Genomic DNA, 24272 nt, shown 5'->3' with positions numbered 1-24272 from the left:
AAAAGCAAAAGCAACAATAACATTTGAAACTTTGTCCTTTTTATTTCACTGTGAAAAATATTAGCATATTGTGGCGCCATATTCAGCCAGAACTTTATCAGAACCACCTTTTCTATTTTGTAAGTAGCTTTAAAAATGTGTTGCCTCAGCTCTTGGTCACTTGCTATTTTGATAGCTGTCAATAGAGAAAAACATTTCACATTATAGTAGAACAATAACAAAGTCATTTATGATGGCTGAAGTCCCATTTCACCTTTAGGATCTTTAGGTGCTGCTCAGACCAGGTGACTGTCATGAATTACTGAGACACTTAGAGATCAGTGCCATCATCAATGTTATTAGTAACACATGTGCCTTTTCTATTATGGCTAGTGCCTTAAAAAGACCATGTTAGTACTGCACAGGTGTGTTACATTAAGAATTTAACTGCAACTATTTAGAGGCTGCACCAGAGCCCTTTCTGGCTTCTTGTTTATGAAGTTTGGCAGGAATTATGTCCTACATGATGACACGTTTGGATGTTCACAAAATGTGAGGAAGCCTGTCTGCACCTTGAGTTTCCTGCCTTGGTCAGTGGCATGTTTCTTCACCAGGATAGTTGGCATATTTTGGAGGTCATAACAATTCTAATCCAGTTTTTTTTTTAAAATAAACCTATTTTACAACCTATTTAATTGCTCTTCTGGCCCCAGCTGAACCTGCAGCTGCTGGTTTTGACCACTAGATGGCGGCCACACCTCAGCATCGAAGCCAAATGCTGGTGCTGCGCTGTGCTGCCTTTAGTTGTGAAGTACGTTCATGAAGAGGCGCTTACACCGTCACAGGTGTTTGTGGGTGAAGACAACACCAAATGGCAGTTATGCTGTCTTTGAAACAGGAACAGACAGAGGACACCATGCATGGTAGAGAGGCAAGTACCTGTACATGAACAAAATATTTGCCACAACTAATCCAAGGTTGTTTCATAATTTGGTGCCTCTAACATTTCTAATATTTAATCAAAATAATTGAAATGACTTTTCTAGAAAGTAATGTTATTTAAAGTATTCAGACTAATAAACAAACGTGTTCAGATTTAGTCTTGTGCCTGATGTATACAGTAGGCCTAATGTGAAGGGTTTTACAAAAATGTGATATGATTATGACTATCCATGATGTCTGTTACATGGTTTCACATTAAACTTTGATACTTTTTTTTAATTTAATTTAATTCTGTCTTAAGAAGTATCTTAAAAGGTAAATTGAACTTGGTAAATCTGGCAGAAACCCTGTGCAGCTGTTTCTAAATATTTACACCTGCAAACAAAATGTTTAGCCTTAAGCAATTGTCAGAATGCAGTTCAAGAGACAACCTAAAAGATGACACTTATTTTTGCCAAACTTGTAAATGGGATATTGATGTATTCATCCTGTTGGTGTAACTTGTAGTTTTTATTTTTCCTATGGTTCCTAAAGGCAGCACACACTGGCTAAGGGTGCCATTTTGGCTCCCTAGCTTCACAGTTCCTGTGTTTGGGCATGTGCTGATTTCTGTTTTTTGGGGGACTGAGGAAGTGATGGGCAGTTGGTGTTAAAGTAGAATCTGACCTTTAACGTCAGGATTTACTGTCAGCTGACTGGTAGCTTTTGTCAGAACATGTGGTCAAGTCTGTCAAGTCTACAAGTCTGTAAGAGTTTAAAGAGCCATTACACCAGTTACTGTATCTATGGAAGCTAAGTAGCTGTAATCACTTTAAAACATTATTCAGTATTTCCATGGACTAAACATTTGTTCTTGTGATGTTAAAAAAATCTCTAATTTGTACGGAGGAGTTGTCATTAAAATAAGAAGGTTCATTTAATTTCTCTTTAGTAAGTAAAGTGTTGGAAGTTATATTTAGGCATTATACATGGCTGGATGACCAACTGGACCAACAGGACCACTACCCAGGGGCCCCAAAAACACCACACCATTGATGTTTAAGCAGTTTGTGCATATTTGTTCAACCATGACATGTCCTCCTGATTTTAAAGAGGGGTCCTTGTTTGTAGCAGTATTTTATCAAATTTCTGCAACTTTTTCTGTCTGTAAAGTAATTAACACACAGACAACCTTCGATTAGGTTGTATTGTTATTCCTGTATAGGAGAGCTGCAAGGCTGCAACCAGCAATTATCATTATCAATCCATCTGACAGCTGTTATTACAGTTATTTTTCATTAATAATGTCATTATTCAGCATTTAAACTGTCAGAAAACAGTGAAGATGCTCATCATTATTCATTGAAGACGCAGAGAATGTGTTCAAATGTCTTTTGTTTTTGACTGAACATGTTAAAAACAAAGATTGAGTTTTATAGAAACAATATTTCAGAAGCTGGTACCACAGAAATTTGGCCTTTTTGTTTAAAAAATACTTGTTTGATAAATGATTTTTTGATCAAGCAGCTGAGCATTTCAGCTCCAGAGTTCTAGCTGGTTTCTGGGTGTTTTGAGATCAATATTGTACCAACAAATTTTTGCCTCATGCCTCATAGGTTAATTTGGTCATGACACACACGCGCGCGCGCACACACACACACGCGCACAGACTGAAGAATCCCTCAGTACAACAAATTTAGGCCTAATATATTTTTCCGAAAGGTTGAGTACAAAATGTAAAATTCATAGACTAAGCATGGGTTTTACATATAGGAAACGTGCGCGCCCACACACATACGTGCGCGTGCGCAGTCCTCCACCCCCCTCTCTCTCTCTCACTCACTCACACACACTCGTGTTTCACCCTCACACCTCAACAGCAGTGTGCAAATAAACACACACACATACACACACACACACACGCATACACACATTTCTGCATCCTGTATTTTTTATGCACTGGGAACCGGGCGCTTTATAAGCGGTCGTGGATTATGATGCCAGTTTTTATAACAGCGGAATATTGGGCTCTGCTTCGGCTCCAACTGTGAACAGCAGTGAATCGCGTTTTATTTTTTTTTTTATTTTTCAGATTTATTTGTAATTTGGTTCCCTGTTACTTCTGAGCTCCGAGAGACCGCCGAGACGCAAAGCCTACGTTCAATGCCGTTGGAACATGTCCTATGTTCCCTTTCAAGGTAAGACAGAGCAGATATTTAATATTTTTTGTCATTCACTGCATCTTTCCTTTCTGTCCTCCTCCCCCGTTCCTCACCATCCCCTCTCTCTCTCTCCCTCTGTCCCTCTCTTCTCCCTCTGTCTCTCTGGAACTATCATGTACAATCTGCATATCTGATCGCACCATAGCCGACAGGTGCGTAAAAAGAGCCTGGAGTGCCTTCTAGATAGATGCCCTCACACGCACACAGCATGCTCGGACCAGCACAGCGTGTGCCCATATAGATGCGTGCATGCGGCAATTATAGTACTGTAATAAGGTATGCTTGTGTACTGGTGTCTACTCTTGCAAGTGCATTCCTCCATTTGACAGCAGCAGCACCGCGCTGATGGGGAGAAAAATGATTTAATTTTCCTACTGTAATCCTATTAGTACATGTGGTACTCATAAGGAGTTTATAGTAACAAGGAAATACTTGCTTATTCATATACATATATACATATATATATATATATATATATATATGTGATGTGGTGTGTGTGTGTGTGTGTATGTGTGTGAGTGAGAGAGAGATGTAGTACCCGTATGATATTCAGGTTTTCTCAGTGTAGTACAAGTACTGTAGTTTAGAGTGTGGTTTTATTACTTTATGGTTTCACCTCCTATGAAATATTCCTTCAGGACTTGTAGTTTTTTGCAGTGTAGTATTTACTGAAATATACTGGGCATTTGACATTAGCCTCAATCGACTGTATCCTGCCTCGTGTGCAAAAACTTTGGTCCACTAAAATATGCAGATGAGAGGCTACTTCATTCTTGCTGATCTTTTATTCCCCCATACTCGAGTGTGAGTGGGTGAAAGGCGCTTCAGTGTATGGTAAAGGCTGATTCCCCTTGGTATCATTGCACTGCAACTGTGACTAATGCTATATGTGAGCAGGCGTGCTGCAGTGAGCTGCCTCACATCTATCCAGTAGAAACGTTCAATTTGCAGTGTTTGTGTGTATGTGATTAGAGTGGCTAATTTGGAAAAGAGCGTGGTTCTCAACCATGATAGCCGGAATAAGACAGGAGTGAGATGGAACGCCCAGCGGAAAGTTTGGAGGAACCGTAAAGGATTGGGGTTGTCGTGGTTTGTGTGAGTACCTGTTATCAAGGGTAGATGTCAAAAACTGTAGGGATTGGGTGGAACTGGATGTGTGTGTAAGTACGTAGATGTGAGTGTGTGTGACAGGGAGAGAAAGAGTGTGCAGTCAGTGTGTGGGTTCAGGAGAGAGTGGAGGTGTGCTGCATGTGACTGTCAGGGGGAGAGAGAATGATGGTGTATCTGTGGATGCACGCATACACTCACAGACCTGTAACCCCTTGTAGAACAATGTGTGTGCCTCCAAAATGGAGACTAATCTTGACCTGAAAAACTCAACCCCCCAGCTCCTGGACCTCACCATGGCCCTGGAGTCATCATTTGAGCTGCACATGAAAAGAGACCAAATGTAAGTGTGGCAGCCCACCCGGCTCCTTTTCACTCTGCTTTTTATTACCTCAGAGCAAAGCAGATAATGGCCAAAATGACCCCTTGTGCAAGTGCAGCTATAGAAGTTGGTTACATAATGTTGGTGAGATGCTCTGCCACCGTGTGCGTGTGTACAAGCCCACTATAGGAGTCACTGCCAGGAAATTGTGAGCACAGTGCTGCACCTTCAAAACCTGCCAGCGATGGCACTGAGTACTCGTTGTCTATGATCGCACAGTGGTGTTTCATTTTAGAGATTGTTTTCAGAGCTAAGTGGTGTTTAGTCTTATCCAATCTGGTACAACTGCTCAGGGTTTGCCCATAGTCTGGTTTGTTAAGTGCATCAATATGGAAATACACTGATCTGCAATGGGATTGTATGGTTTTAACTTAGTAGTTGAACTGGTAGTATTTAAAATTTGTGTCCTCAATGGAGGTGACACCTGTGCTGTAAACCTGTTTATTTTCTAGCATTATTTACTGCACAGTATGTTGTTTATGTTGTAAAATCCCAAATAAAGTATGTAAACATGCTCTGGTTTCAAGAACAGAATAACTGATAATGAAAATGAGCATTAATTTCAGCTCTATGTGTGCCTTAAAAATCCGAACATGTGGAAAACTACAAAACAATTATTCTCTCAAAAAATGAAGAAATATTTGTATTAGTAATTAAATGCACAAATCATTTATCAAGTGGAAAATTTGCTGCTTCCACAGCAGTATCTGTTTTATATCACTGTTAATTGATTACGTTGTGCTGTTTGGACTGTGTTGGGCAAAATAAGCAATTCTGCAGGCGACATCTTGGGATTTGGGAAGATGTCTGACATTTTATAGCCCAAACAATTAATTGTGAAAATAATCATAAAATAACCTTTCATTGCAGCAGTATATGCAATTTGACCAACCAGCTTAATACACTCACATACTCCATCCATCTACCTATACATTAGAAGCTCCATGGTTACTCAAAGTGATTATGTAACTGTGATATTTATTGCAGCACAGTGACTCAACATGTAGAGGTAAAATATATGGTAGGATGGCTGATTTTAGTTTGACAGTGATTTGTGATGGATATAGATCCATATAACAGGAGAAGGGGGGGAAAACCCTCAAGAATGTATAACAGTGCAGATGTATTTTAGCCCACATTGATGAGTGTGTTAAGCTAATGTACCAGGCAAGCCATTTGCAGTCATGCCAAGTACCGGCTCACATGAACAGGCAGTTAGTGGGAGGCAAGCAGCAGCAGAGATGGGCCTTCCTATCTTGGCTTAAATCTTCTTGCTCCTTCATTCGCTCTCTTAAACTCACACCTCTTTTCAGTCTATCTCTGTCTTCATTTTGTTTCTCTCTCTCTCTTTCCTTCACTGTGTTTGACCCCCCATGCTGAACCCCCACCACACACACACACACACACACACACACACACACACACACACACACACACACACACACACACACACACACACACACACACACACACACACACACACGCTCTTCTACCCCCTCACTACTGCTTCCCACTCTCTCTCTCTCCCTCTTTTCCCATGTCTCCAATGGCTATATCCCTGAGTGCAGATGGACACTATGGAAGCAAGCAGCCAGCCACTGAGAGATCCTGGCCTTGTCGATTTTACAGTAGTTTGATACAGTGGCTCCTGTCAAGCATGGCCATAGTTAAAGAGACCGCACACCACCAATGCACTGCAGCACTCATCTTCTCCCTCCTTCTCATTCCCTCTCTTTCTCCCATGTGACATAAGGGACTGTCTTACACCCCTCTACTACTCAGGCTGTGCCAAGAACCATCATCTGTTAGGCTATTACTGTACTGCATGCGTGAGATCCATCTAGCCCTGTGCACTAGATGATATGTCAGAAGAGAGAGCCCATTCATTCTCCTGTGGGGTGTCGAGTATTGGAGACACGTTTGCGGCGGTGTTTTCAAGTGTTGTGTCGAATTACTGGGAAAGTCGACCAGTGATGAATATTCAGGAGAAGTGATTTGTCTTTATTCACACATGTAGGGCTGAATTTTCCAGCCTGAGACCTTCTTGGCTGGTGTTGACAGATCTTTAGTGATCTGATGTTTTGTGAATCAAAGAACCCCCCCTGTCCAGGGATGTTTTAAATTTTCTGTCCGAATCCCCTCTAGATGTGGGAAGTCAGCACTTCTAAATGTCAAACCAGACTGTGCCTTCAGCGTTTTAAAAGTATCCTCAAAGCTTCCTGGTCAAAGACATGCAATGATGTCAAGATACTGGGAAATATCATTCATGTCATTATTCTGGCCTGCAAATAGAATGTCAATCAGAGTTCAGCAGGTGTTCATTTGAGTGCACTCACGTAATATTTATTTATATTTTGCATGTGTCAGTGTATGCAAGGATCCAATGAATTCACACACACAGGGTGGTGCATAGCAGTTGCTTAGTGTTTGTTTAATCACTAAACATATTATGGACACACACTTCAAGTTATTCGATGCACTAGAGGTCAATCAGTAACTCACCTCAGCAGCACAAAATATGTCTGTGTTACCCCAGAGACTGTGACTGTAGACCCACTCATACTCTAACAAGCGGAAGTACTGGTGCATGCTAGTGAGATGTGAACATGATGTGAAATTTTATGAGCGGTGCATCCTTTTTCTCCTTTGGGGCCATTTGTATACTAGGCCTCAATCTGTAGTAAGTCATCTGCTTACAGTATAGTGTCAGGGAAGGTGCTTTTACAGTCTGCACAGGTGAGAATTTCTTCCTCCATGTAGTGTCTGTGCAAGGCACCACATGGATTATTTTCAGCAAAGAATAAATGAATCTGTAGACCAGTTGTGTTGTTCCTCTTGCTGTTGTTCTGCCTAACACTGAACTAACTTTAGTTAAAAAAAAAAAAACAAAAAAAACTATGCCCTTATCTTCTAAAAAGCCTTTAGTGCTTCAGTAATGCAGAGCGACTCTACATGGGGGCTGCTGGGACTGAGTTTGCTGGGAGTGGCTTTTTAGACTCAGCTATACTTTGGGTGGGTGGGTAATTCAATTCTTCTGCAAAGCCTGAGTGGAATGACTCAATGGGTTTGTGCTGTGAGAGAGAATGCCTTGGCTTTTGATTGATCTTGTCAGGACTCACTCACAACTGAAAGGTCACACATGGGCTGCTTCCTCTCTGCTGAGCCAATCAGAGGGCTGCCAATCCGGGATAATGATCTCCCTTTGGATATGGTTGGCTCACAAGGTTTGCAGCCATTATGTCATCAATCCAATGGATCCCTGTGATTCAGAACTATGAGGTTTATCAAAGCTCCCTAGGCTGAGAAGTTACTATGCATATGTTGGTGTTATGGCTCATGGGTTGACTAGTAGATGGATTATTTTTTAAAGATGACTTCAGGCATGAAGAGATTCTTAGTCCTTCAGTTGCATTACACTGAAGATCGAGAGGCTCAGTCAAATAATGTAAGATATTAACCTGATATGCCAACAATGTGATACCGATTGCTCACGTCTTCATCACGTTTACTTTTTGCCAATAGAGTAGCTTTTTATGACGTGATATAAATCCCACATTTTACATATATTGTGCTATAGCTGAAAAAAAACAACAAATGTTAATATTTTGCATAATTAAAACATGTACAGTACATTAGGGGGACTTGTCTTTCACTTATCATCAGTCTCAGGATGAGGAATACAGTGTACTCTGCTCAATATAGGATGCAGCACACTATGGCACAGTGATCAAGACTATACTGTATTGCTGGGGTGTATAATCAGGCACCTGTAGAGCCATTAGTTTCAGACATTTTCTATTTTTACCTTTTTGTGTTTGGATATATGTTTTCTTGTATATATTGTTACAGTGCATATTATTCATGGTTGTGTGTCTGATGCTGAGATGCTGCAGTCTACTCCAGTTCAATAGAGAGAAGTGGTTATATCAGGTTATGGAAATAATTTTCCCAGCTCAGCTGAGCCCAGTCGTCATTGAGCTCTGGAATAAAACCTTAACAGTGGGGATGTTCATGATACAGTACATTTTTTTCCTCAGATAAGGAAAGTCAGGTTAAGTTAGCAATATTAATGCAAGCAAACTGTTTTGGATTTGTGCATAATGATGTTGTAATGTTTTTGTCATCTTAAGCGTTTTCATTTTAATACACAGATATGAAAATGACAAGCTCTATTCAGAAATTACTTTTTTTTTTTTTGTAGTAAATTGGTAATTTTAGGGCCATTGCCATGGCAACATGTACAAATTCACTTAAAAATGCAATAATAAACATTTTGTTTTATTCAATAGTTATTACACAGTACATTAAAACCCATGACCAAAGTGACAAAAAGGAAGGAAGGAATATCTGTGTCTGTGCAAGCTTGTCCTGTATAGCTCCTATAGTTCCAGTAAGGATATGTGTGAGACAAGCCTTTGTTGCTCGTAAGCTAAAACTTACTGTAGAAGCAAACAGAACCGGCTGGAGGAATTTTTTATTTTTTTTTTTTAACCATTTACAGAGTATTTATAGTTGATTCGACTGATATATTGTTGTGGATATAAAACAATTTCCAGCAAAAAAAAAAGAAAAGAAAAGAAAATGTGAGAATATCTGTGTTTATATTTGAATTAGATATCTTTGGGTTTTGGACAGTTGGTCTCACAAAAGCAGAAATTTTAAAATGTCTCACTACTTGTCCAAATTGCTGCCATATGTGGCATATGTGGTACTGTACTGTATTCATGTGGTATGAAAGTAACCAGAACAGGTCTGGTAGTTTAGTGGTTTACAGTATCACCTCATTGCAAGGTGACCCCAGTTTGATCCTTGGCTCTTCCTGTGCGGAGTTTGCACATTTGTGTGGGTTTTCTCTCATTTCCTCCCACAAAGATGAGCAAGACAGGCAGAGTGGAGACTCTAAATTGCCTGTAGGTATAAATGTGAGCATGAGTGGATGTTTTCCTTTCTGTGTTCAACCTGTGATGGACTGGCGACCTGCCCAGTGTCCTGCCACCCGCCCAGTGCATGCTGGGATAGGCTGTAGCCCCAGGTGTGCCAGAAAAGGATTAGATGGGAAGAGAAATTGAATGAATAAATGATTTATCTGATGCATGTCTTCTTTCATTAAATTATCAAATACAGCTGTGAATATATATTTTAGACATACAGTATGTGGCATTTTTGTGATTATTTCTTTTGCTTAAAAATCACTGTAGACATGTCAGTATGTGAAACATTTTTGAGCTCAAATAATGAATCAACAAATAACTATTGTAATAACTGATTAATGAATTTATTGATTTTTGCCTTCCCTAGTTCCAGCCTTTTAGACATGGGGATGCAGCTTTTCTTTGTTTTATGATTACAAACTGAATTTCTTTGGACTTTAGAACAAAATATTTGAAGATAGCTTCAGCATCAGAAGAGGATTTCCGTTAAGTAATAACTGTCAGATTAATCAATAATGAATATAGCCATATACCAGTCCCTGTGCTGAAGCATGAGGCAGCAAGAAGCGGCTGTGCCTATCAGGTTTTAGGGTGTCAGACCTTAAGCATGATTTTAAAAAGTACAACAAAGCTAAAGATGCAGCAAATAACACATGATAAAAACATGGTGATCTGGCACCTTCAGTGCTGGCTTTATGGGTGGCAGCTGCCTCAGATGTCATTTTGCCTGCTAGATGTCATTTTAATGGACATGTCTCATTGAAATAAGTGTTGGAGAGGGAACCTCTATTTATCAGGACTGGACTCCATGACTACATCTTCATTCAGCGTATCAGTTTTGGAAAAACTTGATGTAAAGATAATCATTCAACATGAACAGAAGCAACTATTGTGTGTCAAACAAGGACATCAACATATTTTTGCAATTAATCATTTTATAAAAAGGTGCCATCTTTTTCCGCTGCAGGATATCTGACTGAGAATGAAACTTTTATTATGCTCATGCTGTGTGCAGACCCCACATTTCAAAGTGCTGTATTACCATTTGAAAGGTTTTACAACCAGATTTTTTTTTTAATAGGAAATGTAGGTTTTGCCTTGATTTTAGATATAGATTACAGCAATTTGTTACCTACCAGTTTCACAAGAATACCCATGTCCATTATATTTTTGTGTCTGTGTTTGTATTCATGTCATTGTGTATAATGTGTAGTAGTGTTTTTCCTCCACTCAAAGGACTTCAGAAAGGTTAGCAGGCTCACTCAACAGCTAATGGTAAATTTAGCCTCCTTTTCACACAGTCCCACACATGCTTTGAGTATTTTTCTACTGTATCAGACCACATCCAGGCATGTTACTGCACTGAAGAGATGTGCCATTTTTTTGAAGGCATTGATGAGAATGAAAGGTGGTTGTGATCACAATGCTTTAGAAAGGAATTACAATTTGTGTGTGAGGAAGCAATGTAATTTAATATTGGATGTATCATGTATATGCTTGATCCAGTCAATGTTGTGATGAGTTTTCTGGATGGGATTTAATGTACTGTAATAGAACCAGAGTATAAGTCTGTAGTTTCTGATTAATGTACTGTCAGACAGGTGGAATGGATGGTGATTAGGGCTTGTAGGATGCCAAAACCACACTTTTAATTTTGTGTTCTTACTTCGCTCACATGTTTAAATTTGGAAATGACATGCCCTGCTCAGAGGCATCTATTTACTAGTGCCATTTAAGAAAATAAATGCTCCCATCCAGAGAGCACTGTGTGGAAAAGACCAATTTTGGCAATGCAATGTTTTTGTTGTCCAGAGGAAAATTGTTAACCCATTGTTGCTGCTGTTAAAATATTCCGAGGTGTTAATATTACTGTTTTTAAGGCCAGAGGTAATTTTCTCACTGATGACCCTTTGCACCTTCTTTTGCAAAGTATATCAAACAAGGGTCTTCAGTAATTTCCCCCTTGCACACAGTTTTGTGCAAAACCACATCACTGACATTTTCTAACTGCTCTCAGCTCTGGCACACGCTGCCATTATTTGTGGGTGAAAGGCTGGCCTGCAGATGCTAGAATCCAAGTGGTTTGCCACCACATCATGACCCCTAATTCCTGGAGCTTGGCTTTATGTAACACATGCAATGGGGTGGAAAATAAACATATGACAGAACTGCTCCATGCAAGCATCCTCTCTGTCATGGGATGTAATATGTTTTCACTGAAAAGGGTCAAATAATATTGTAATTGGCTGGAACGAGATTATGCATTTTTGTTACCATTGTTCAGTCAGCGCTTGTTTATTTTAATGCTGATACAGTCTCATGTGAGGTTTCCTTAATTACTCCTTTACTTGACGGTCTGAGAGAGGTGTAACACACAACTACATTTAAACTGGATTATTAATTTGCAAATATAGTGGGCCAGTAGTGATGCTAATAGACTGCAGGACAACCTGCAGTGATATGTGCATGTTTTTGATCGTCCATGACATCACAGACATCATAAAGGAAAGAAAACAGATGTTTGGTTTACAGTGATTTTTGACAGCAGGTATTCCTGAAATGTCAGCTTATGTCCAGCTGTCATCTGCCTGTCTGTTCGCATCAGGAAGTCTGCAGGACACTGTCACTCTAACTTGCAGAAACCATCACTAAAGAAAACAGCTGATATGATAACAGGACTGTATTATCTGCCTAGTTTAATCAAGGAAGGGCTTTGTGTCTGGTCTTTCAAGTGATGTCACAACCTTACCCAGTGAATAAATTCAGAGGTGCGAAGAGACTGTACTGTAGGGAAATATATGAGCTGACTTGCAGAAAATGAATGTCAAGCTGTCCCCCAAAGACAGAGCATGCACTTTGTACAAATGCGCTAATCCTCCAGCATCTGCTCATTCTTGGTTAGTATTTCTGTTCTATTGCAAAAGAAAGCAGGAAATCACAAAACCATATGAGCCAATGGATGCATTTATGAAGTTCCTGACTCTGCTGGGGTTTGATTTGAGAGTGTATACCTTCAGTGATTTTTTTTTTTTTTTTTTAAACCTTTATTTACCCAGGGAGGTTTTGCTGAACATGTCCAGCCTGTTCCTTTTGAACAACGCCCCTGCTTCTCATTCATGTAGTTACACATACACTTTGGAGATGCAGCTGTAATGTTCCTCCAGTAATAACTGAGCAGCCCTGCTGCCTTGTCCAGTTGATTGTTGCTGAGGGACAGAAGAGCCTCTGTCATTTATGGCATCCAGTGAGATTTTTTTCTAGCAGGCTTACACATTTAAACCAGCAAAACTTTGAGTCACCTGTACTTCTCAGGCCCTCCAGGAATGAGTGTTACATATTCACTTAACTTGCCATGAATTCAGACTGAATATGTGAACTAATGGCATCTGGCAGGAATGGCTGCTGTGCCTTGGAAGCCCGCTGCTTATGCCTTGTGTGCATAGAAGACAGACCCGCTTCCATTGGAGGTCTACGTCCGTTCATATTAGTGACAGAATGAAGTAGCTGAAGAGGCCTGAGGTGAGCTCTCAGGGAGCTGGCAGTGACATCACCTTGTACTGTCTGACATCATAAGTGAAAGTAATGGGGATGAATTGATGAGTTCACAGTGACACGTGTCCACATAGGATATGTGTCTACGTAAACACACAGTTACACACCAGAATCCGAGCCTCGTGCCAGATACTCTGCCCTACTGTATACACATACTGACAAGCAGAAACTGAATTTTGACCCCAAAAAGGGCAATAATTAATATATATTTGTGTGAAAATAATGAAAAGTGATTGCTCATAGTGAGGAACCTACAGAGAATCACTAGAAAATTCCCAGAATCTTCAGCTTTTTTTGGTTTTCAAGTAATTTTATCACTTTAAAGCTCTAGAGTGAGTTTCTACTTGTTGTTTTGCTGTCTGACTTGTACTTTCTGTTGTGCTTTTCTCCCATCACTCTATTATTGTCTGCACAGACAAAGTTAGCTATCACCCTGTGACAACAATGGAGCATTTAGCAGGTAAATAGTCAGATATTTCCCTTAGTTGGCAAAAACCAAAAACAGAGTTGGAGATTTACAGTTACTGCAGCTTTAAGCAAGTTCATATTCACTTTTAATTGAGGTATATTACCTTCGAATAAAATTATATTCCAGTATTACAACTGAAATTATTTGTTAGTTATTCCATTACTGAATCCGTATGGTGTCTCATAAAATGCCATAATGTTCAGCCGGCTTCTAGGCCACAGTCAACCATATTGCCCAGTGCTATTTTTAAATTCAGAAAAGGGAGTTTTCTACTATAACCTAGAAGCAACTGGGCAACACACTCACACACATATAAAAGGACAAGCAAAGTAGCTCTTTAATCCTCAGGGTGCACACAAAATGACTGCTGCAAGGAGCGCCCGGAAATAAATCATTAGCAAATGCAGTGAAACAAACATGGGATCTTTTTGCAGTGAATATTTCCTGAGATGATATAAATCACCCTCACACTGTTTTGCTAATAAAAATCAAAGGCTGTGAATTATAACATTTATGTGATGGTGGCACAGAGGGCCTTCTTTTTTCAGCTTTCTTATACTCCCCTGGTTGTGTGCGAGTGAATTAGGAACACCTGTCCTCTCTGTACAGTAAAGATACCAGATAAATCATGTGATCCCACATTCATTTCATCTGCTTTAACAAATCCACCTCAATCTTGACAGAATGTGGATGAAGCAGATGACACAGGTTGAAGTGGATTAGGCTTCTTAAGGAGGGTGTTCCTAATATTTTGCACCCCGAGTATGTGTGTTTGCAAGTGGTTCATGCTCTATGTACTTGCTGAAAAGTGAGCTGTGAAGAATGAGTGAATGTGTTATTCCTGCTGGCAGATCTATGCGAGAAAGCATATTTTTATGTGTGTGAACGCCCTGTAGTTAATGGAGTTGAGAAGCATGTGCACTGATGAAATTTTATAGGAAGTGACAGTCTGCCATGTCGTCTTGGCCATTTAAGGACTGTGGAGTGGAAGCTGCCTAAACAGCCTTGTTAATGTTTCAGAGGATGTTCATCAGGTCTTTGCAGACACAGTGCCGGTTGTTGTGATGTAGATCCGTTAATGCACTTAACCTCTGCTGTGGTTGCATGTGGACTTTGGTGCCCCTATAGGTTTTCATATTCCCGGCAGGAACTTTAAGTTGCTAGATGGATTATGTAACCCTGATGGTTCCTCTATGCACATCTCCCATGTCTTTATAAAACCTTTTAGAGGTCATTTATCTGCTGATGAACCTTTAAGGGACTTTGGATAAACCCTGGTATTCCAGGTCTGCAAAACTGCTTTTCATCCTGATTTAAAGTTACTCTTTGAGACCACTTCAAAGTGAAAATTGCAGCTTAGCAAAATCTTTATTGCCAAGTTGTCAGGCATTTCTTTTTTCTTTTTCTGAAGTTTGGTCATTTCGACTTTTATGTTTGCCAAATTTGGGATTGTAGCACTTTTGCTTTGCCTGTTGCTGAATAATTCTGGTGAGTCCTGTGCCATGCTGGATTGGCAGTAGCTGCTGCCTTTAGTCAAACAAGTAATCATGAGTCTGTGTTAGATCAACCTAACAGATATTTATGCTTACAGTTGGTCAGGTGGGACTTAAAAGTGAAATAACAGATTTTGGCCAACTCGGTGCAGCAAAAAGAAGTTATGAGTTGTTCTATATCAACCTATTATCTGCTCTATTTTAGTTGTTTCTGGTCTCTACCAACTCCCAAGGGAAATATCTGACTCTTTAACTGCTAACTAGCATCTAAATGTTTCTGTCTGCTGGTTGGTGCTGAGCAGGTATTGGGCAATGGATTTTTAGAGCTTTGTGGCTGAAAACAGCTGGTGCCCTGGCAAGTCAAAACAATGTGGGGACAGTTAACCAAAACAATAAAACTTTGGGCTAGAAAGCCAAAAACAATGAGCTGAAACATTAAAGCTGCTGTGTAAAGCTGAGCGGAGCTGCAGATTTGGCTGATAGTTCTCTAAGGTTCACGCTGTCAACAGTGTCACTGATACATCAATATTCTAAAAATATGCTGTACATCTGGCAAAAGACTGGACATACAAGGCCTCATAGCTGACTAAGACACAAAGAGGCAACTGTTAAAATGGAGCTCCAAGGCTTCGGATCTGCCAGAAGCCTATACCCCAGCACGGTGAAATGTAAAACAGTAACAGCCTAACCTGACACTGTTATCGTTTCTACTATCTAAAGCTGGTCAATTTGATAAAAAATACATTTTAAGAGGCTCAGCAAGCCAATCCACACAGAGCAATAAGTCCAGGCAGAGCTTATACAGAACTCTCCAAATAGGTAAATTTTTATCAAGTCCATCAATTTTTTCAGCTCATGGGATTAAAATGTTTGTGGCATTAATGCAATCTGTGAGTTGAGGATCATGGTGAACACAGTGTGCTTCTCTTATTTGGAGCATCCTGCCAGTGAAGAAATGCTGGCTGCTCATTCAGCTGAGAGATGAGCCAGGTGGAACGAACCATGTCAGTCCTACGGTCTTCAGCTCACTGCTGCCAAACAAATGAGGGTCTGATACAGTAGATATGGGTTTGTGAACAGTGATCCAATATATATTCAGACTGAAGCTGTAGATTGGTGGCAGTTTGTACATACCGTGTGTTCACTGCTTTGAATTTTTCTGAGGAAAATTCATAAGCTGAGTGCCAGATTTGCCTTTCATTCACTTTTTCATTCACAACCAGTGTAATGTTAAAGTCTGATTTACTAAGACAGCAGCTAATTATGCAATCAGAGATTCAGACTGACTTCTGTGTTAAAGTGGAGGAAGGTTTACAAGGTGCAGCTCTGACATCTGCAAGCTCAGAATAGAATCAAAATATCGGTGTAGTGAAAATACCACTCACTCCAAAATATATAGAGAGGTTATATATAATACTACGTTATTGTCATGCAACAGCAAATGAACAGTGGCATCTTTGGTTGAAGTCTGACGTGTGGATGTATTCTGGGAAGTCTGAGAAACTAATGCAGATAAAGAGGAGCCACAGTCTCACATGTTAATTTCATATTTTGTTGACCCATCCATCCACCCTGGTCTCCCACACAAACTTAGTGCTTCTGCAGTACATCAGTGTCATCTGATGTCCTCCTTTGTTTTGTCACTTTACTGTAAACATATGTAATTCTGTGGCAGTAACTGACAACTGATGCTGTCGAACTGTGTAGGATAGACTCCACTTTTTTAGTTTCTACAGTGGTTAGATGTTGTGTTTATTGGAAACACTTTTCATGAGCTGGATATAGCTTGAAAATTAAGCACAAAAACAATAAATATACTATTCAACTAAAACTATTCAACCTAGTCTGTTGACTTTTTTTAGCTTTGTACTTCCTTAAGGCAAAGTGACCCACCTAAACTTTTCAGATGTAGAATAAAACTTGTGTAAAATATCTGCTGTACAAGTTAATTGATTACATGTACAAACTGTTTAAAACATTATAAATGCAATTAAAAGTGTGTGCAGTTATTTACAGTTATTAATGCTGGATCCTTTATTGTGGCAGAGGCTTCCATCGCTTGTTCAAAAACTGATTTGACTCAATCTAAACAGCTCTAGAACAGGTTGACTTTTATTTCCATTACATCTACAAAGTTCTAGTCCAGTTACTTAGGTCTTTGTTAGAGAGGTCTCTGACCCACTCCAGGTTCAGGTTTCAGGTTCATCTCGTATCCCCCAGTTTTTGCCTCTGTCTGGCAGCTGTTTGTCAGAGGGTGATGTGGCAACATGAGTTAAGGTGTTTTATGACTGAGAAGTTTCGGCGACAACCCTTTGGGTAATAAGACAATGACACAGTTCCTAGTCTATCTCTGGATTGAGGACAGATGACTATAATTGTTCTTTATCTCTTAGGGACAGCTTGGCTCGACCCGCTTTCAATCAGCATGACACCAAAGAGAGAAACAAAAACACGCAGGGGTCAGTGCTTGCGGAGCACGACTTACAAGTTACACTACACTAACACAGTTAGTTGTGCTTTAGCCCAACACAGCTTCATGTGCAGTTTTAGTAAATGTGCATTACCAAAGAAAACATAGTAAACCTAAGAGATAAACATCAATGCATTAAGTAAAAATATATATTTATAGAGGTACACAGAGTACAATACGTAAAAAGCACTACTTTTAAATGTGTCCCTCTATGAAATTCACATACTGCTAAGGTCAGCAGGTTAGCTAACTGGCCTTAATAGTAGAAGTAATAATCAATGGCACTGAACCTGGATATTCAGCTACAGAATAGACTATCTAGAGCACTTCAATAAAGGTTCCTGGAGGCTATTTGCATGAATCTGTGACACAAAACAATCAAAGCACACTTGGCAAGACACCTTTTCATTATTTTATTGTGATCTGTGTGCCGTATCTCTGTTGCACATTTAGATTAGAAAGTATGTGTTACCACTGCCAGTAGTGGTAGGAGCTGTAGCTGTGACTCTTTAATGATAGGAGGTTAAGAATATCTGGCACCATAAATTCAGTTACCATGGGAGGAGATAACGTATTGGCTTACAGTACCATGTTGCTGTTGTCCAAGGCGAACACAGTGTAAGTAATGGCTCAATGATATTAGGTGAGAAGCCCGACAGAGCCAGTGGCAGTTTAACTAGAGGACAGGGGCATCTATAAACCTCTCCCTGACATCAATAGTTGCTTTCTCTCCTCTGTGCTTTATGGCACCTGCAGATGTTAGCAACAAGAAAAGTCATAGGGTTTTGGCTGAACTTTGGCACACATACTGGAACCATTGTATAGCTGGTCTAATGTAGCAGCACCAGTGTCACATCCACAGCTAGTTTAAATGAGCCATCAGACAGTAGTATCCTTCTCTGTGGTTGCCACTGAACAGGTTCACAAGGATTTAAAACTGCGCAAAGTTATGTGGTATTAAATTCAAGTAAGTCCACGTCAGAGTGTGTGTGCACAGACATATACACACTAAGAGTTGTCTTTCTCCCTATTCATCTTTATTTTCTCCTCTCAGCACATTGACTATCATTCCCAGCCAGGTGGAAAGACAAGACTGCACCCCCGAATGAAGCCACAGCAGCAGAGAGATGTCCAGCACCTCATTGCTCTCCAGTGTTTATGAAAAGGCCCTTACGGAGCAACGTGGAACAGCCTGTCAGACTGTTTAAAGCAAATTGAAGGAGAGATTGAAAGTCAGAGGGTGAAAGGCAGGGGTCCACCCTGGACAGGTCCCCAGTCCATCACAGGGCCACATAGAGACAAACAACCTCACACACTCACACTCACTCCTATGGGCAATTTAGAGTCACCAATCAACCTGACATCCTCATCTTAAAACCTGTTTGTAACTTTTTCATATGGAAGTTAAAGGTAAAAAGTGACATGAATGATGATGTGAGTACTATATTAGAATTGGCACAAAACAAAAGCAGCCTGGACACTAAGTTTGTTTCTTTTTTTCCCCCTGACCATTAGCTCTTATGTTATTGCGTTGCACATTATGTATTTTCTTCTTGGATGTGAACATCACCAGAGACAAACAGATCTTTAAGAGGAATCTTTTTTTCTCTTGTTTATTGACAGGCAGGAAATGTGCTTCAGCCTACATACCTGATGGAAATACACACGTCATATTTTATATCTGCGGCATTTTAAAAATTTGCAAGAAAAGATTTACTTGACATTTTGATAGACATTGCTAGAATGGAGTGAGTTAGAGTAAAAATATATTAGGTAAGTGAAGGAGAGATGTGAGCAGGGAAGGAGCCAGAGAGTGCGAGGGAAAGAGAGGCAGTTATGGGAGTGAGTGAGTGTAAGCGAGTGGGAGACAGAGCGAGAGAGCAGAGGGAGACTGTGAGTGGAGGCTACTGTACAGCAACCAACTTTGCTATTGGCTAAAGCCGCAATGGCCTCTAGCTGTTCCTGTCATTCTGAACACACTGAAATGTAGAAGAGAAACTGTCTCCTTTAATTTGAGTTCTCTATATCTGCAACATTTGTAGTGATTCCATCAATGGAAGCACATTTTCACACCAATGTCATGTTTTTTTTTTTGTTTTGTTTTTGTGTTTTTTCAGTTTGAGTATGTTGCATCTCCGTAATGTGTGGAATATGGTCAAGGATTCCTCAAAGGCTTCAAATAAGTCGCATTAGATTTATGCAAGCAAATGCAAATGACTGACAGGGACATCTGGAGGGCATTTGTGCTACTACTGGCCCCAGTTTTCATGCCGTGCCACAAATGATGAACCTGACACAAAAGTTAAACAGATGGAGTTATTTGTATGTATTGTTCATTGTGTAGTTATTATTAGCAATCTGTTAATCCTGACATGCGTGCCTAGATGTGTTTGGTTTAATGAATGCTAATTTGAGTTGAATAATTTAACAAGAATTTTAATTTGATAGGGAGATCAAGCCTCACATTTAGAGGAAGAAGGTGAAGGCCATAGAAAAGAAAAAGGAGAGATCAGATTGTCAGGTAGATACATTTGAATTTAGATTTGGAGAGGCAGTGAAAACATCACAGCGATCTAGAAATAAAAATAGAATAACTGAGTGAGAGAGAAGATGGAGGAGTGAGAGGGGAACAGGAGAGAGGTGAATGGTAAAAATGTGATTTTAACACAGATAATTTAGTTTTTTTTTATTCCCACATAGAGAAATATTGAGGATGAAAGGGTGGAAGAGTGACAGTGTAGAATACCAAAGGGAGGAGGAAAGGCAGAGAGACAGAGATAAAAGATTTATAGGGGGTAAGAACGACAAGGCCACATCCAAGAGAAAGAAGCCAGAGAAGGAACCAGAGAGTAAAAGGGTTGGGGGGCTGACAACAGATGGGCAGAAGGAGAAGAGGACAGATCCATGGGAACGGGAATGGGGGTTTTTGAGAAGAGGCTGCCAGGAGTTAGTGCAGAAAGTTGGACTTCATTGGGATTCATAGCGGGATGATGGCAACATCGATCGCTCCCTCTCATTTAGACATATTGTATTTTGGTTTTTATCTATCAGCTCCATACGTGAGCAAACAATACTCACAGGTCCTGTGAATGCTGAAAGAGTTATTGGTTTTTACAATATTTTTCCCTCAACTCAAGATTCAGTGAAAGATGCAAAATGCATTATAGTATTCAGCTAAAACTAAAATCCATCAAATTACTTCGGAGCATCCTCTGAGGTTCACCTTCTCAGTACAAAATTCCTTAGTGCTGAGCAGGAGGGATATGTTCTGGTAGCTGCTTGTAAGGTTGTTGCTGGTTTGCTGAAGTTGCTGTAAATGAGCACCTACATGGTGCTACCAATAAACCCGATTATCACGACAGAGAGATCCACTTGATTTCAATAACTGACTCCGATGACACTTCATTTTAGCTTTACTTGAACTTTGGGATGCAGTTTTGCACAGAACGTAGACTGGACCCTTTTCTTCTCTTCACTCCTGAAACCTCCTCTCCCAGTATTTTTCTGACATCAGAACTAGAGGAGCTGCATCAGACAACCTTCGTAACTTTTCAACATAATGATCGTCAGTCTGACATTCATGCATATTTCACTCAGTGGTTGGCAAGATGTGCTCAAGTGAGGAAGTGCAGGGATGAAAAAATATGTTGGAATTGAATGTCTGTCTAGCTCTCTCTCTGACATTATTCACCTTTTCATCACTTTCCGTGTGAACTCCATTCATTTCTTTTCGAACAGACTAAAGGTATTCACCATTGTCCATCTCCACTCACGGAGGTGTTTTAGTTCACCTTTGATTGTTTGATTTTGTCTTTGAATGTATTGAAACATGGTAAATTAACTTGTTTGTTTGGGTCCTGGACTTGAAAGTGCTCTTAAGTTTGTTCTTATAGCCAGTTAACTGCAGAGGAGGATCTATTGCAACAACAGATAACTGTCTGAACTTAAGTATGGCGTGTCAAAACTGTATTAAGACAGATTTGAAAAAATCTGAATCGATCCAAGATATTTCTACTTTACTCCTGTGGAGCTACACACTGATGGCATATTTGGTACCTTTTGATGTGGCTGACATTGTTGCAGAGCTTGGATCACTGCATATGTACTCAATGCCAACTTACGCTCAGTGTGTGTGTATATATAGTTAGCAATGGAAAAAGAAGAGGAGAGGGGGAGGGACAAAGAGACAGAAACAGAGTAAGAGAGTGAGAGGGAGGTACAAGTCAGTATTGCATGGATGGTTGTGTTGCTATGGGAACAAGATGTGGGCTCCCTATTCCCAAAAAAGTGTCCTCCTTCCTTCCTCCCTTCCTTCCCTCTTTCCCTCTCCCTGTCTCTCATCACTTCATCTTTCTCTCTTCTTCACAGCATCCACAGCATCTACACCTCTCTCTTGTCTCCCCTCTCCCCCAGTCACATCCCATCACATGCCTCCTCTCTCTCTGTCTCTGTCTCCATCCTCTCCTCTCTCATCTATCCTTTCCCCGCCCACTCATTCACCTCTCTCACTGTCCATTCTCTCCCTCTCCTCTTCGTCACTCTTGCCCATTTTTATTCTCTTTCCACATGTTCCTTCCATCTATGCCTCCCTCTTTCCATCCCTCTTTCCCCCTGTCTCTCTGATCCCCCTGTCTCTTTAACACTCACTTATATTCTATTCTTTTCTCGGTTGTCATGGCAATAGGCTGGGGGCGTGAGGGAGCGAGCGCGAGCAAGCGAGCGGGAGTGGGTGTTTCGGAAGTGACATCTCTTGGGCAGTAACCTTGTTTCCTGTGTGGTGGAGTTGGGGGCGGATTCAAGGCGCTAGCAGTGCAGCAACAGTGACGCCGTGTGGACGCTTTGGGTGAGCAATGGGGAACCCGGGATGCGCAGCGCAAGGGCTGGGTGAATGATCTGATAGGTGAGAATACTCTCTCTCCATCTCTCTTACTGTTCTTCTTTCTCTCCCACACACCATGTACATACAGTATACAGACAAACACTTTTACCCCCATCCCTCCTCTTCCCATCTAACATCTGGTTGGAGTGGATTCATTGTAGTGGGTCAGATTTAAGGGATCAGAACTTTTGCTTGTGTTGACACAGTAGGTTGACTGCATTTCTTTTACATATTCAGTTTGCACAGTTTGCACATGTGGGTACACACATACACAGACACATTTGCTTGTGTTGTGGTGGAAATGTAAGTCTGCAGTGCTTTGTACACTTAAGAAAATATGGATAAAGTGATTAGGAAGTTTACTTTTATGTCAGAAGCTTGATATTTCAGCTCTGTTGTTTCTCCAAAGAGAGAAGTCAGAAAAGTGGTAGAATATAGGTGGTGCAGTTCGGAGGTGGATAAGTTCTGTATCAGGAAGTGGGTAGTTTTAAGCCACTTTTAAGATAATTTTAAGCTGCAAGAATTAGTCGTTTTGTGCACCTGGGGCAGGAAAACTACTCAACCAACTGAATTTCCACGAAATTATCTTTAATGTAGAGATAATTGGTATTTGTCAGTATTTCTGACCATCTAGTGAATGTAAGTCTCTTCTTTAAGCTGTGCTTTGGTCTCCACTCTCTCATGAGAAAAATCTCTGAATATATAATGCCTTTCTGATAACTTGGAACAAAACTTTAATATAATGTAGATATTTGCTAAAGGTTGCTGCCTCCTGCAACAGGATTAATGAGAGCAGAATTTGCAGGCTATGATGATAAAATGAGGCTAAAAAGTCGGAATGCACCGATCTGATCTCATATTAACTGATTTAAGACACATTTGATTTAAGACACATAAAGCATATGCATCATGCAGAGAAATTTGAGCTCACTTCAGTTCTGCCACAATACTGCACACAGCAGTTGTATAGCATCCAATACAGTGATCAGCCTGTTTAGAGTAAGTGCATTTGTTACATGCAGTCATATGTTTGTTCTTGTGGCACAGTTGAAAAGATGTGAAGACATGCATTTCTGCATTGGATCATCTCATTCTAATGTAAATTTATAGCTGGGAGAACGTTCTGCTGTTTGGGAAATGTACAGTTTGTACAATACTCCACTGAGTCTCATACACCAGTAACGCATTTCAGTCGAGGAAGAGGAAAATCGCTGCCAGATTTACAGCTTACCAGCAAGATGCTACCATATTTGCTGATTGTGGGCTTTGGTAGATAAATGTACTTTATCAAATGCGGGTCCCAGAACTACAGGTACATTTTAGCAGGTCATTTCACTTCAGTTTCAATGTCCATAGTATATTTGCAAAGAAAACCCTAGCATTATACCATGATCATTTAAATGGCATTAAGTAATCAGCTATAACTGCTACAACATAGATACAACTTATCCTCTACTCAAGTCTTACCGTCTCCAATTCTACTACCAGTGACTGATGGCAGCCTATAATTGTCACAAATCAAGTCATATCACAATAGAGAAACCTAATTAAAGCGGAGATCCAACAAAAATGTGGAGGTAGACTAATGATGCAAAATGCTGTAATAGTACTGTTGCTGTCATTATCTTAGCTGAAAATGTACTTGATTGCTTTTAACATCATACAGTGCTTGTGGTGGACGAGGTGGTGAGATTGTGAGTGCATTAAATTGCCAAAGGGTGAATTCCACCTTGTGTTGAAATCATTGAGTTATTGATATTGATCAACAAATCTATCAACCCACAATAGATATTTTAGACACTTTTGTGATATGGTGCAGAAAAAATACACTGTTACCTTTTAATAAAGCAATCAAAATTTGTATTAT

At 40.2% G+C, this 24272-nt stretch overlaps 1 protein-coding gene across 1 annotated transcript in view; it reads left to right on the top strand.

Moving 5' to 3' along the window:
- The first annotated feature begins 3004 nt into the window (after positions 1-3004).
- The window catches only part of syngap1b (synaptic Ras GTPase activating protein 1b), a 104014-nt gene continuing 82746 nt past the window's right edge, over positions 3005-24272 (top strand). The window contains exon 1 of the mRNA XM_026317027.1: positions 3005-3098. Within this exon, the coding sequence (XP_026172812.1) occupies positions 3077-3098 (22 nt within the window). The 5' untranslated portion in view covers positions 3005-3076. The remainder of the gene's footprint in view (positions 3099-24272) is intronic.

Source organism: Mastacembelus armatus, chromosome 16, assembly GCF_900324485.2.
Source record: "Mastacembelus armatus chromosome 16, fMasArm1.2, whole genome shotgun sequence".
In the NCBI taxonomy this organism is placed as follows: domain Eukaryota; kingdom Metazoa; phylum Chordata; class Actinopteri; order Synbranchiformes; family Mastacembelidae; genus Mastacembelus; species Mastacembelus armatus.
Note: the sequence above shows the minus strand (reverse complement) of the source record. Positions and strands in the feature narration are given on the sequence as shown.